This window comes from Sorex fumeus, unplaced genomic scaffold (assembly GCF_029834395.1).
Source record: "Sorex fumeus unplaced genomic scaffold, SorFum_2.1 ptg000227l, whole genome shotgun sequence".
Classification (NCBI taxonomy): Eukaryota; Metazoa; Chordata; class Mammalia; order Eulipotyphla; family Soricidae; genus Sorex; species Sorex fumeus.
In genome coordinates, this window is record NW_026606284.1 from 198330 (window position 1) to 214114 (window position 15785).

Genomic DNA, 15785 nt, shown 5'->3' on the forward strand with positions numbered 1-15785 from the left:
CTTTCTCTGCATCTATTGATATGATCATATGGTTTTTTATCTTTACTTTTGTTGATAAAGTAAAGTAAAGGCCTTCCCGTTGATCATCAATTTGCTCGAGCAGGCCCAGTAACGTCTCCATTGGAGACTTTGTTGTTACTGTGTTTGACATATTGAATACGTCTCGGGGAGCTTGCCAGGCTCTGCCGTGCAGGGGAGATAATCTCGGTAGCTTGTCGGGCTCTCCAAGAGGGGCAGAGGAATCGAACTCAGGTTGGCCATGTTGGCTGCGTGCAAGGCAAACGCCCTACCGCTGTGCTATCGCTCATATGATGGATTATATTGATTGATTTCCAAATGTTAAACCATTCTTGCACAACCGGGATGAATCCCACTTGGTCATGGTGTATGATCTTTTTGATGAGTTGTTGGATTCTATTTGCTAATATTTTGTTGAGGATCTTCGCATCCGTGTTCATCAGAGATGTTGGCCTACAGTTTTCTTTGTTGGTGGTGTCTTTGTTTGCTTTTGATATTAGGGAGATATGTGCTTCATACAAGCTGTTTGGGAGAGTTCCTGGTTTTTTTTTTTTCCAATTTGCTGGAAAAGCTTGAGGAGAACTGGCAACAGGTCTTCTTTAAGTGTTTGGAAGAGGGGGTATGGTGCCGCATATAGCAGGTCAATCTGTACCTGTGAGGTGAGTGCATCAGCAGCCTTACGGTGCCTTCAGACTGCCAGATACCCCAAAATTGCTACTGTGCCTTTGGCCAGACCCCAAAAACTGGGGCAAAGTTTACCAAGAAAGTAACAGCCAAAAGTTAGGTATGTGGGAGACACACCCACAAACAACCTCGGGCTCAGCTATATAATTGGAGGCATGGCCTCTCTGGATCCTGATTGAACTGCTTAATGGCCATGATCCCAGGGACTCAGAAACAAATCTCAAAACCCAGTGGCTTTTGGCAGAAATGCGTCCAGTACCTGCAGTAGGTTACCGGTGCTGGGCCAACCCAGGTGGGAATAGGTTTGTTGCCTTGGCCTATTCCCCCTGGCAGCCCGGTGGCCATCATCCTCCAGATGCCACTGGACAGTCAGGTTTGGGCCCGCAGTGATGAGACACGCAGGGCCTCACGGGATGGGGGTGGAGCCAGTCATTTCCTCCCCACCCCAATGAGACCCCCAAGTCATCACCCACGAACAGGCTCTCTGGCTCCTGATCAAGCTGCTTAATGGCCATTATCCCAGAGACTCAGAAACAAATCTCGAAACCCAGTGGCTTTTGGCAGAAATGCATCGGGACCCCACAGTAGGTTACTGTCGCCGGGCCACCCCAGGGGGGAAAGGGTGATGTCCCTCCACCTGCTCCCCCTTGGTGGCTTGGTGGCCGCCATCCTCCAGAGGCAATTGGACAGTCAGGTTTGGGCCCACAGTGACGAGACATGTTGGGCCTCACAGGATGGGGGTGGAGCCAGTTCTTTCCTCCCCACCCCAATGAGACCCCAAGTCATTGCCCACGAATGGCCTCTCTTGGCTCCTGATCAAGCTGCTTTATGGCCATGATCCAAGAGACTCAGAAACAAATCTCAAAACCCAGAAGCTTTTGGCAGAAATGGGTCTGGACTGCGCAGTAGGTTACTGTTGCCGGGCCACCCCATGGGGGAAAGGGTGTTGTCCCTCCACCTGCTCCCCCTTGGTGGCTCGGTGGTCATCATCTTCCACAGGCCATTGGACAGTCAAGTTTGGGCCGCAGTGATGAGACATTTGGGCCTCAGGGGATGTGGGTGGAGCCGGCCTTTTCCTCCCCATCCCAATGAGACCCTGAGTCTCCGTCCACGAACAGCCTGACTCCTGATCAAGCTGCTTAATGGCCATGATCCTGGAGAATCAGGAGCAAATCTCGGAACCCAGCAGATCTTAGTAGAAATACCTCCAGATTTAAGTGTTAAAATTTCGGAATTTAAAAATTGCATGGCCACTACTTCAGTCACGTGACATCGTATATTATTCATAACCAGCAATAGAAAACAAATTATCTACTGTTGCCTTTTCAGCATATCTGAGTGTTGGGATAAAATCTCAAATAATAATGGTGGGTCTGGTGTCAAAATATTGAATGTGATCAAAGTAGAGAGAGAGTAATGTGGAAATCATCTGCCCCACAGGTAGGGGGAGGGTGTGGGATGGGAGTATACTAGGGCTGTTGGGGATGGAGAATGGGCACTGGTGAAGGTACGGGTGTTTCATTGTATGCCCGAGACTTAGACCCGAAAGCTTTGTAACTGCTCTCACGGTGATTCAATAAATAAAATTATAAAAAATAGAAAAAAATTAAGGTGGAGTTCATGCCCAATTCAATCAGCTAATCAGTGGCTGAATAAATAGCAGTACTCCTAAGTAAAAAATAAATAAATGAATATTTGGAAGAATTCACTATTGAATCTATCTGGCTCTGGGCTTTTGTTTTTGGGAAGACTTCTGATTACAGTTTCAATTTCATTGATGTGAGTGGGTCTATTCAGGTATCCCAAGTCTTCTTAGTTCAATCTTGGGAGATTATAGGAATCCAGGAATTTATCCATTTCTTCTAGGTTCTCTTGTTTTGTGACATACAGACTTTCAAAGTCGTCTCTGATGATCTTTTGAATTTCATTGGTTTCTGTTGTGATGTCCCCTTTTTCATTTTGATTCAGTTTATTAGGGTCCTCTCTCTCTCTCTCTCTTTCTTTGTGAGTCTTGCTAGTGGTTTATCAATCTTGTTTATTTCCTCAAAGAACCAGCTCTTGATTTCATTGACCTTTTGGATTGTTTTTTGGGTTTCCATGTCATTAATTTCTGCTCTAGATTTTATTATTTCTTTCCTTCGGCCAGGTTTGGGTTCTTTTTGTTGTTTTTTTCTAAGATCTTGAGCTGTGAGGTCAGGTTTATATGTAGGCCCTTTCTTCCTTTCTTAGGAATGCTTGCAAAGCTATAAATTTTCCTCTTAACACGGCTCTAGCTGCGTCCCACAGGTTCTGGTAGCTCATGTCTTCATTCTCATTTGTTTCCAGATATCTTTTGATTTTGTTCTTGACTTCCCTCCTGACCCACTCATTGCTTAACATTGAGTTGTTCTCTTTCCAGCTGTTTGATTTGTTTCTCGGTGTCTTTGTGTGATTCGCTTCTATCTTCAGCACATCGTGGTCTGAAAAGATTATTGATACCATTCTATCTTCCTGATTCTATTGAGGTATGTTTTGTGGCCTAGCATGTGGTCTATTTTGGAAAATGTTCCATGTGCACTGGAGAAGAATGCGTAGTCTTTCTTTTGGGGGTGTAAAGCCCTGTATAAACCCTCTCTCTTCTATTTCTTTCTTCAAAGCCAATGTTTCCTTGCTGATTTTTGTTCTTTTTGATCTATCCAGAAGTGATAAAGTGATGTTGAAGTCTCTGACCACTATTGTGTTGCTAGTAATGTCCTCCTTAAAATCTGCTAGCAGTTGTTTTAAGTATTTAGCTGGTTCCTCATTAGGTGCGTATACATTTAAGAGTGTGATTTCTTCCTGTTGTACATATCCCTTGATAAATAGAAAATGGCCTTCATTATTCCTTCTAATCTTTTTCAACCTGACATCTATGTTGTCGGATACTAGTATGGCCACCCCAGCCTTTTTGAGGGAGCTGTTTGCTTGCAGGATTGTTTTCCATCCTTTAACTTTGAGTCTGTGTTTGCTCTGACTGTTCAGATGAGTTTCTTGTAGACAGAAGAATGTTGGCTTCAGCTTCTGGATCCATTTTGCTACTCTATGTCCTTTATTGGTGCATTTAGACTGTTGACATTGAGAGAGATTATTGTCATGGGGTTTTGTGCCATCTTTCTGTACAAGTTGGTTGTGCTTATAAGTGTTTTCCTTCTTATCTTACAGGAGCCCCTTTAATCCTTTTAGGTTTGGTTTTGAGTCTGTGAAGTTCCTGAGCTGTTGTTTATCTATAAAATGGTGTATTGTTCCATCGAATTTGAGTGAGAGTTTAGCTGGATAAGGTATTCTTGGTGAGGAGTTCAGTTCATTGAGTTTTTTCACTATATCCCACCATTGTCTTTGGGCTTGGAGAGTTTCCTCTGATAGGTCTGCTGTAAATCTAAGGTGTGCTCCTTTGTATGTGATTTCCTTCTTTGACCTTTCTGCTTGCAGTATTATGTCTCTATCCACGGCATCCATCATTCTGACTATGGTATGTCTTGGAGTGTTTTTATTAGGGTCTCTTTTAGCTGACACCCTTCTGGCTCCTAGGATGTGGATGTCTGCATTCTTTAAATATGGGAACTTTTCAGCAATGATTTATTTGACTGTGGCTTTTCATTGGGGTTGCCTCCCTGTCCTTCTGGTATTCCGATGGTTCTAATGTTGTTCCTCTTGGTGTCATCCCCTAGATCTCTGATTCGCCTTACAGCTATTTTGAGGTCTTTTCCCATTGTTTGTTGTTCCCTATGCGATTTCTGTTGCTCATCTTCAAGCTCGCTGATCTGTCTTCGGGTGTAGTCATTCTACTGCTGAGGGCACCCAGTGAGTTCTTAATTTCATCTACCGAATCCTTTATTTGTGACATTTCTTTTTGTAGCTTTCTTATTTCTGCTCTCATTTCTTCCTGTATTTTCTTGGCTCTCCGTTCCACTGTTTCTTTCATTTCTTCCTTTAATTTGCTGGATGTCTGCGCCATTGATTCTTTGAATTTCATGAACATCCTCAGCATTTCATCATGGAATTCTTTATTGGAGAGCTCATATTTGTGGTTAGCCCCTGTTGAGGATTCAGGACTCTTTTCTTCTTCCTCTCCTCATAGTGATTTGCGCTGTTTCTTCATGCTGTTGTGGTTGTATAGTGGCAAAACCTTGAAGTTCACTAGCAGTGTTCCCTCTTATTGTAGGAAAGGATTCTGAATAAGGTCGGTCGATGGTGGTCACCCTTCTCCCCTTCTAGAATATGTCCTTCCTCTCAGACATTATTCTGTGGTTTATGATAGGCAATGAGTGAAGCATTGGAGGAGACGCTCCTTTATATTGGGCTAGAAAAGCTTGTGGGGTACACTGTTTTTTTGTTGGAATGGGAGTAGGCCAGCGGATTATTGTCCTATTGTGTTTGAGGCAGCCAGGATGTTTTCCACAGAAGTAGGTGATGAAGGTTTGGATGTGAGTCGAGAGTGCTAGGAGTGGGAAATAGAACTACGGCCGCGTGGGTGGCCGCCTGCCACACAGAAAGCCACGCCCACTTTGAGGAGACCACGCCCCTACAGTGGAGGCCACGCCCCCATCCAGTCCAGATGCTAGTCCACAGACCTGGGGCGGGGTGGGGTGGTGGGTGACTAGTTGGGCTGGTGCTGTCTGCAGGAGTGGAGGCAGGTGCTCCAGGCCCCGTGTCCCAGTGGCGGCAGCTGGCATTCAGGGTCGCGAGTTTAGGTGGGGAGGGGGCAGGCACAGGCCTTTTTGAAATGACTGAGAGAATCCATTCTTAACCTGCGATAAGATGGAGGCTGCTTCTTCTCAGGCTGGACTGGACGATTGGGAGCAAGTCCCAAGTGGTCTAGAGGCTGCTTTGCTGAGCTATTCTTGGACTCATAATTCGAGTAAGTGCCAGCAGACTCAAAATCCGCATCACTTTTATCTGATGGACTGGAAGTAGAGCTATATTCACCAGCCTCAGAAATATTTTTATTATGAAAACCCTTTAGAAACTTAGGCACGTGAGGAACTGAGGTCTCATTATCCCTAATATCTTCTTTCTCCTCAACTGTGTTTTTTCCAAAACAGGAGAATAGAATTAACAATATCCCAAGTAACTCACAATTCCATGGGGATCTTAGTCCCTTCCTTAGGTCCCTTATAGACATTTTTCTTAGCTTCTTTCCAAATCTTGGTCTCTAGAGTCCCTTCATCCGGGAACCATGGGTTTACCTCATCAAATCACAAATCAAAACCATCCTGTTATTCATCGACTGCCTCGAGCAGGCCCCAGTAACGTCTCCTTCATCCTAGCCCTGAGATTTTTTTTTAAAAAGTGCCATATTCAAGGCTCTTTCAGAGTTAGGAGAATGAGACCCTTCATTGTTACTGGTATTTGGCATATTGGGTACGCCACGGGGAGTTTGCCAGACTCTGCTCTGTGGGCAGGTTACATTCGGTAGCCTGCCAGTTTGTCCAAACTGGCAGGGTTTACCTCATAAACTACTTTAAAGCAGAACCGGAGTTGATCTCTGGAAATGCAGTGTTCTGGGTCCCCTGTTCTGCGGGAGAGATACTGAATCAAATCCATTTGATTTGGCGTTTGCCTTGGCCCATTCAGTCTGGCTCGAGAAACTATGAAAGAACTTGAGAAGGCCCAAAATCTGCCCCATCTTAGTGGGGGATTGCTGTTAGGATTCTAGCTCCCAGCACACTAAAAAATCCCATCATCCCACTCACTTTCTAGAATGAGGGTGCTCCAAATGATATTCTTACCTTTAGTTGGTAGCTCATTCTCACTCCAGGGATGCCAGTTGTATAAAATCTTGGAGGGTGGCCAGGGTGTGGCCCCAAAGGCTTTTCCCCTAGCCGCCCAGGTTTTGGGGGGCCCGGGCCTCTCCTCCAGCTGGGGCCGCCCAGGCCATGGGGCAGATGGCAGAGGAAGCGAGGGTCGAGCAGATTGATTGATCAGATGCTGTTTATTCCATTCTTATCCCCATTCACTCCTGTCTCTCTCTCTCTCTCTCTCTCTCTCTCTCTCTCTCTCTCTCTCTCTCTCTCTTTCCTTCTCTCCCGGGCCCCAATCTGGAACCCCTCTTTCCTGGCTCTGGCTGCTCTTGATCCTGCAGCCCACTCTTACAGTTTCATTAAATCCCAAAACCATGAGGGGTTGGGCCTACACAAAGGTGTGGTCACAATCAATAGGGGTAAGGTTCTTTCCCTCAGGGGATGCTGCTTCTAGGACAGATTCTCTTTCAGCAGGACCACCCACCCAAGGGTGGAATCCCATGGGTGTGTTTCTCCTCACCTTGTCCAAACATAAAGCATTCATAATATTAATCATTTTGTATGGACACGATAAGAGATGCATTAAGCTCATAGAATTGTTCTCCTGGGGTCATCCCGATCTCAGACTACAGTGCTCAGGCCAGATTAGTCTTTCCGATCCCTAGCAGGGTCCTAGTCTTGTTGTTACTTTTGGATCATGACAGCATTTGTCCATGATCAACTCTTAATAAATGGCTCAGGAATCACTACTGGTGGTGCTCGGTGGTCTTATGGGATGTGAGCGATTCATCCTGGATCAGATCAAGCAAGGAAAGCTTCTTACCCTCTGTACAATCTCTCTAGCCCCTGAAATTAATTTCTTGACAACAGGCTGTGAAGTGTAGGATTGTTACGCGTTTTATACATGCCTATGAGAAATCTATTCATCTCTTCTCACACGTGCCTATTTTTTTAATTTTGAGATTATTCACATAGTCTAGGATTGTTATTCCATCTCTTCAATATTTGGGCTGTGACACCACCAGAAGTTCAGTTCCAATATCTTCTCATTTCTCCTAGACCCCACGTGCCACATGGAACCAGAAAACTTGACTGAAATTCTGGGATTTTTACTTCTGGGCATTTCAAAGGAGCCTGAACTGCAGCCCATCATTTTTGGGATTTTCTTCTCTATGTACCTGGTCACAGTGCTGGGGAACCTGCTCATCATCCTGGCCACCATCTCCGACCCCCACCTCCACACGCCCATGTACTTCTTCCTCTCCAATCTGTCCTTGGTGGATATCTGCTTCACTTCCACCACCATACCCAAGATGCTGGCCAACATGCAGACGCACAGCAAGGCCATCTCCTACGAGGGTTGTCTCATTCAGCTGTATTTTTTCTTGCTGTTTTCAGCAATGGATGGCTTTCTGGTGACCGCAATGGCCTATGACCGCTTGGTGGCCATCTGCCATCCCCTACACTACACGGTCATCATGAACCCTCGGCTCTGTGTGCTGCTGGTTCTCATGTGCTTGGTCACCAGTGCCCTGCATTCGTTATTAGAGAGTTTGATGGTGTTTCGGCTGTCCTATCGTGCAGACACAGAAATCCCCCACTTTTTCTGTGAACTCAACCAGATGGTCCAGCTGTCCTGTTCTGACACGTTTTTGAACAACCTGGTCATATATCTGGAGGCGGTGTTTCTGGGAGGAGGCCCAGTGGTTTACATCCTTTACTCTTACTCGAAGATCGTCTCTTCCATCCGCCGCATCACATCAGCTCAGGGCAAGTATAAAGCCTTTTCCACCTGTGTGTCTCACCTCTTCGTGGTTTTCTTGTTTTATTGCACCAGCGTTGGCGTGTACCTGAGCTCTTCAGGGTCCCACAGTTCGCACTCCAGCGCCACTGCCTCGGTGATGTACACCGTGGTCACCCCCATGCTGAACCCTTTCATCTACAGCCTCAGGAACAAAGACTTGAAAAGGGCCCTGAAAACATTCTTTGGGAAGAAACAATGAAAGTTGAGTTGTCCTTGGGGGTGAAGATTCTTGGATTTCAGGTTAAACACCATGAATACACAATTTCTGCCCACCCCAGAGCTGGGTAAATGTACCTATGATGTGACTTTAATTCTAGAATTTCGTGTGTGTGTGTGTGTGTGTGTGTGTGTGTGTGTGTGTGTGTGTTTGAGGGGACTGGAGGTAGAAACGCCTGACAGTTGTCAGGGCTTACTTGTGGCTCTGCGCTCAGGTGTCACTCCTGGCAGGCCCAGAGGACTGACCAAATGAGGTGCTTGTGGATCAAACATGGGGCCATGTCCAAGGTCTCTGTGCTGTCACACTGGCCCTAGAGTTCCCTTAAATTTCAAATATAATTTTTATTTCAACTCTATTAATATATATTTCTATTTTTCTCTTTATAAACCTTTTTGGACTTCAGGGATTATTTTGTTTATTCACTTTAAAATCTCTCATTCCCCTGATCCCAACATTTGGGTCAATATTTGAGAACTTTATTTTACGGACTTTCATATGTGACCTGAAAATGTTAGATGATGATAGTTTTGTAGGTAACAACAAATAAAAATTGTTTTATAAAATAACCATAGTTTGTAACAGTTGTCTCGGGAAAAAGCACCTTTGCTCACCAACCACACTAATTATACCATTTTATACAATCAAAATCTGACAAAAGTTTATCATTTTATGTCTAACACTCTCTTCCTTAAAAAATATTTTGGGGGCAATTCTTGCCTGGTAATGTTCAGCGGTTAGTCCTGGCTCTGCCCTCAGAAGTACTTCTGGAGGTGCTTGGGGACCCTATAGGATGCTGGGGATTGAACCCGGGTTGGCAGTGTGCAAGGCAAGTACCCTTCCTGCTGTGCTTTCACTCCAGCCCAGACTCTTCTTTCTTAATTTAATTTTATTCATCATGATTTATGATTCTATCAATGACAGAGTTTAATGCACACAACCCTTTACCACCACTTCCTCCACCAGCCTGTCTGTTCCCTCCCCAATGTCTCCCTATCTCCCACCCTCACTCCCCATTTATCTCCTTATTATGCTTCTTTGTAGCACTGTCCTGGCTGGAGAGATACCACAGCAGGTAAGGCATTTGTCTTGCACACAGCCTATCTGGGTTCGATTCCTCCATCCCTCTCGGAGAGCCCGGCAAGCTACCGAGAGTATCCTGCCCACACGGCAGAGCCTGGAAAGCTCCCCGTGGTGTATTTGATACGCCAAAAACAGTAACAGCAAGTCTCACAATGGAGACGTTACTGGTGCCCGCTCGAGCAAATCGATGAACAATGAGGGGGACAGTGCTACAGTGCTACTATGTTTCTTTATATCCCATGGATGAGGGAGATCAGTCTGTACCTGTCCCTCTCCATTACTCAGCATAGTACCCTTAGATTCCTCCAGGGAGCAGCAACTAGCATGATTTTAAATATTGTCTTATGAAATCAATCTAGGCCCCCAGATTGCATTATTTTTTCAATATATTTTTGAATTGAATTATCTCCTGCCCCCGCGCCTGGCTGTCCTCTCCGGGGCCCCTTGGAGGGGAGCGGGTTGAGTTTCCCTCCCCACCCTGACCAGGGGTCCAGCAGCCAAAGACCTCCAGAACCAGCCACCACCATGCTGAGACCACTCTCCACACACATGAAGGTACCGGCAGAGGAACAAAGGCATGCGGGTCCCGGGGCTGAGATCTCCAAGCCTACTCGGATTGGGGCTGAGCATCCTCCACCCAGATCCTCCAGATTCCACACCCACCAACTGGCCCCCTGGCTCCGTGTAATCCCATCAACGGCCAAGACTCAGAGACCATAAAAACCCAGCTCCTGAAAGCACGTGGCCGCATTTGCGGCCATGCGACATCTTATGATCTCATTCCTACTTTGGACAAACTGGAAGGCTACCGAATGTAACCTGCCCACATGGCAGAGTCTGGCAAACTCCCCGTGGCGCACCCAATATGCCAAATACCAGTAACAATGATGGGTCTCATTCTCCCAACCCTGAAAGAGCCTTGAATATGGCACTTTTTAAAAACTGTCAGGGCTAGGACGAAGGAGACGTTACTGGGGCCTGCTCGAGGCAATCGACGAACAACAGGATGGTCGTGATCGTGATTTTTGAATTGAATTACTGTGAGATAGACTCTTATGAAGTTGTTCATGATTAGGTTTCAGTCATACAGTGTTCCAACACCCATCCCTCCTTCAGTGTACAGTTTCCAGCACCAATGTTCCCAGGTTCCCTCCCATCACCCCACCCACTTCCTTCCCCAGCCTGACTCTATAGCAAGCTCTTTTCTTCTCTTTGTCTCTCTGTCTCTGTCTCTCTCTTTTTCTCTCTCTTCTTTTGGGTATTGTAGTTTGCAATGCAGATACTAAAAGATTATCATATATATATACCTTTACCCTAGGTATATATATTATCATATATATACCTTTACCCAAGCCTACTCGAATTGGGACTGGCCCTTCTCCACCCAGACCCTCCATCTTCCAGTAGGTAGGCATCACACCCACCAGCTGCCGCCAGCGCCAGGTTGGTCCCATCAACGGACAAGACGCAGAGACTATAAAACCCAGCTCCTGGAAGACATCTTATTCTCTTATTTCTCCTTTGGAGAACCTGGCAGGCTACCAAAAGTATCCTGCCTTCACGGCAGAGTCTGGCAAGCTTCCCGTGTCGTACTCAATATGCCAAATACCAGTAACAATGATGGGTCTCATTCTCCTAATCCTGAAAGAGCATTGAAATGTCTCCTTTAAAATCTCAGGGCTAGGAAGAAGGAGACGTTACTGGTGCCTGCTCGAGGAAATCGACGAACAACAGGATGATCGTGATCGTGATCGTGATACCTTTTCCCACTTTTAACACTCAGGTCTTGTCCAGCGTGATCATTTCCAACTATTATTGTCATACTGGTCCCTTCTCTATCTTACCTACTCTTCGTCCCACACTCACTTGTGGGAGATTTCAACCTCTGACAAGTCCTCCTAGCCCCTCTTTTCTCTGGTCTTGGGTATTATTCTTCGATTAGTTTTATATGCCACAAATGAAGGCAGTCATTCTATATCTGTCCCTCTCCTTCTGACTCATTTCACTCGGCATGATAATCTCCATGTCCATCCATTTATAGACGAATTTCATGACTTTATTTTCCCTAACAGTTGCATATTCCATGGTGTAGATATATCAGTTTCTTTATCCATTTGTCTTCTATTCTTAGGCACTCATGTTGTTTCCAGATTCTGACTATTGTGAATAATGCTGCAATGAACATAGGGGTAGAGATGGTAATTCTGCTGTGTTTTGGGCCCCCAAAGATATTTTCAGAAGTGGTATCTGAACAATCACTTACAGCAGACAGTAACTGTCACCTTGGGACAAAGCTTAATGGGATGGAGCACATGCTCAGCATAGCCAGGACCCTGACTTTGATCCCTGGCCCCGCAGGTACCCCAGAACCTGGGATGGAAACCCTGGCAATGTCTAGCATTGTTGAACTGAAGGGGCATGCATAGCCAAGCCGGAGCATCAACCCATCTGCCCATGCAGTCAGACTAAGAATCACAAGGTCTACACTATGATCCCTGAGCACTGTTTAAGAGTCACCCCAAAGAAGGAATTAATTCATCACATTTTCCCCCTTGAATGATTCATTAATGAACCCTGCTGTCAGTTTTTATATCTCTCCTCTAATTCATCAATTTGTACATTTTGAAATGCAATTGTTTGGGAGTTATCGCTGAGTGATAATCTTCTGAGTAAATTACTAGAAAGGCAAAAATAACTAGTGGCAGGTAGTCATTGAAGGTGATAGGAAGATCTCTGGGTCTCTCTTTTTATGGGGAGCATACCCAGTGATGTTCAGAGCTCCTGGCTCTGCATTCAGATATCACCCCTGGTGATACTTGGGAAACCCTATGGGGTGCCAGGGATTGAACCTAGGTTGGCTACATGCAAGGCAAATGTCCTCCCTGCTATCCTATCTCCCTGGCCACAGGAGAGGATTCTTGGACTAGGAGGAAAGTATAAGTGTGTCAAAAATGGTGCAATTGTAGAAGTGAATTGAAGTGATTCACTTTTAATATGTTTTATGTAAAATAGAAGATAAAAATCATAAATAAATAAACAGTTTGCATGCAGACTCGAGAGAGCACTGTGGCAAGCATTGCAATGTGGAGGAACATCATGAGTTCTCTCTAGAGACTCCTATCCAAGGTCTATTATAGACCCCGGAGAGCACCAACAGAGCCCAGAGCACTCTGTGTCTCCTCCGATCAGCAGCAATGGGATCCAGTCATTTGCTGTTGAGATGGCTCAGGAAATAGCAGATGGATGAACTGAAGGTGGTTCCCTGATCCGGAGCATTTGTCTGGGGTTTTCTACTTCTTAACATTAAGAATCATTTTCTGCTTCCACACTTTGGTTCAGTAATTTCTTGTTAGTGTTTGTTCAGGGATTTTTCTTTGTTTGCTTGTTTTTAAAAATGTGTCATCATATTCCTCACCAGGTCAGGAGAGATTAGAAGAACATGCATTTTTGTGTAGGAAAACTCGTGACAAAGATTTATCAGATGGGATAAGAACTCAAGTTTTCTTTGACCCAAAGATGAAAGACTCCAGAATGTAAACCAGGTAACAGGAGAGGTGAACTGGATTATGTTTATCCACAACACTTTAGTGGTATGACGTTTATTCAAAACCTATTGCTGATCAAGAGAAAACGAGGCAAGTGGAGATACTTTCATTAGAGCAATAGAAAGAACAAAATTAGGGGGTAGTGAGGATGGCATTTGCCTTGCACGTGGCCAACCCCGCTTCTATCCTTGCATCCCATATGGTCCCCCAGCACTGCCAGGAGTAATTCCTGAGTAAAGAGTCAGGAGTAACCCCTGAGCAATGTTGGTTGTAACCCAAAAAGCAAGCAAAACAAATCACACCAAAACTACAGGAAATCTAGAATTTGGACAGCAATAAAAATGAAGAAAATTCAAGAAAAGTTATTGAGTATCAAATTAATAAAAGCATCAGTTATTGAAAGTGTTAATAAATACTTTATCAATGTATTTCAATTTCCTTATGTGTGGGCTTTAATTCTCCAAGGAGTAGGCTTTACAATATGAAAAAGAGTTTCCCTGCATATTAATTCAATAAATGATTTAAAATTTAACTTCCTTACAGTTAAGGTCATCTATGTCTCCGAGGTCATTTCAGTCCCTCCAGTGCAAAGAAGGCTTCCCTTTAAGACACATATTTGATTATTACTTTTTCTAGCCACTTGGTTTTGCTTCTAGACAACAAACCAAAAGATAAGCTCTCAATAAGGAAAATAAGACCCAGTGATCTTAAAAGACTGTAAAAAAAAAAGTAGTATCATAAATGCTTTTAAGTACATGCTGTCTCTATTGGAATTTCCTTTTTTTGTTGTTTGTTTGTTTGTGGTTGAAAATCAAGGAGGTAAGCAAAAAAGAAACAACCATCAGACAAGACTACCAAAGCAATAGTGCAACAGGCAAGGCGTTTACCTTGATGCAGCCAACCCCGGGTTCGATTCCTGGCATCCCAGAGGGTCTCCTGATCACTGCCAGGACTAATTTCTGAATGCAGAGCCAGGAGTAACTCCTGAGCATCACCAGGTGTGACCCAAAAAGCAAATAAATAAAGGCCCTCCCGTTGTTCGTCGATTTGCTCGAGCGGGCCCAGTAACGTCTCCATTGGAGACTTTGTTGTTACTGTGTCTGGCATATCGGGTACGTCACGGGGAGCTTGCCAGGCTCTGCTGTGCGGGCGAGATACTCTCGGTAGCTTGCCGGGCTCTCCGAGAGGGGCGGAGGAATCGAACTCGGGTCGGCCGTGTTGGCTGCGTGCAAGGCAAACGCCCTACTGCTGTGCTATCGCTCCAGCCCAAAAAGCAAATTAAATAAAATTAAATAAACTATTGAAGATAAGTAAGAAGAATTGCATGCATTGTTGGAAGTTGGGGTCAAGGAGATCTTAATCCCAAGAAAGAACTAGAAAGAGAAAATTCCAATATCCAGACGCACAGATGCTGCCCAAACCCATGTGCTGCCCGTGCCCGTGTGTTGCTGCCAAGTGCACATGGAGGAATTTCAGGAGTGCTTGATCGATTTCTTTGAAGAATTTCATGAGTATCTTTATAGGGATCGCATTGAATTTATACAATGCTTTGGGGAGTATTGCCATTTTGACAATGTTAATTCTCCTGATCCATGAGCAGGGGATGTTTCCATTTCCTCGTGTCCTCTTTTATTTCATAGAGGAGGAGGAAGGAGGAGGACGGAGGAGGAGGAAGAAGGAGGAAGAAGGAGTCAGTAACGGCCCTAAACGTTGCCACTGTAGGGTAAGCAGATGCACAGGTCTGAGCTGCTAAGAGGATTACTGTCCACCAATGACCAGCCACCAATGTTTACCACAGTGACCAAGCTAACGTGACACTCTGATGTAACAAAGATTCTGCATGAAGAAAAAGGAGCTTCTTCGAAGACTAGATCTGCGAAGAGATCTGAACTCAGTGCATTGATCAAGACCAAACCCCGCCACCACTGTCCCTGCCTCCACTGCCGGTCTTTCTCCACATCCAGGTTCGTTGGCAGAGTGTCAGCCTGGCCTTTAAGGTCCACTTTGAGATCGGCTATGCCGCAAGCACGGTCACCATGGTCAGTGCCAGTTTTACCTCCATCAGTGTCGCCAGAGCAATAAGACAGTAGGAAGGGAGCAAGCTTGCATGTGGCCAACCCGGGTTCTATCTGCAGCACCCCATAGGTTCCCAAAGCACCATCAGAATGATCCCTGACTATAGGACCAGGAGGAAGCCCTGACTAAGTAAGTACCAACCTGTCGAAGAAAGGAAGAAGAAGAAGGAGGAATAAGGAGGAAGAAGGAGGAAGAAGGAGGAGGAAGGAGGAAGGAGGAGGAGGAAGAAAAGAAAGAAAAAAAGAAAGAAAGAAAGAAAGAAAGAAAGAAAGAAAGAAAGAAAGAAAGAAAGAAGGAAGGAAGAAGGAAGGAGGAGGAAGGAGGAGGAGGAAGAGGAGGAATAAGAAGAGAAAGAAGAGGAAGAAGAAGAGGAAGAAGAGGAGGAAGAGGAAGAAGAGGAAGAAAAGGAGGAAGAGGAAGAAAAGGAAGAAGAGGAGGAAGAGGAGGAAGAAGAGGAAGAAGAAGAGAAGAAGAAGAAGAAGAAGAAGAAGAAGAAGAAGAAGAAGAAGAAGAAGAAGAAGAAGAAGAAGAAGAAGAAGAAGAAGAAGAAGAAGAAGAAGATGTCTGAAATATTTTATGCTTGTAAACCCTACCTGGAACAG

At 45.0% G+C, this 15785-nt stretch overlaps 2 protein-coding genes across 2 annotated transcripts in view; both read left to right on the top strand.

Annotated features, from left to right (window-relative positions):
- Positions 1 to 7534: 7534 nt before the first annotated feature.
- Positions 7535 to 8464, top strand: LOC130017868 (olfactory receptor 7A17-like). Its single transcript, XM_056108636.1, has one exon. It carries the CDS (start codon positions 7535 to 7537, stop codon positions 8462 to 8464), a length of 930 nt encoding a protein of 309 aa, XP_055964611.1.
- A 2833-nt stretch (positions 8465 to 11297) lies between these two features.
- Positions 11298 to 15785, top strand: part of LOC130017869 (gastrula zinc finger protein XlCGF57.1-like) — a 36195-nt gene continuing 31707 nt past the window's right edge. The window contains exons 1-2 of the mRNA XM_056108637.1: positions 11298 to 11315; positions 15072 to 15146. Of these exons, the coding sequence (XP_055964612.1) occupies positions 11298 to 11315; positions 15072 to 15146 (93 nt within the window). The remainder of the gene's footprint in view (positions 11316 to 15071; positions 15147 to 15785) is intronic.

Coding starts and splice junctions, on each gene's coding strand:
- LOC130017868 (XM_056108636.1), top strand. CDS start 7,535: ATGGAACCAGAAAACTTGACTGAAATTCTGGGATTTTTACTTCTGGGC.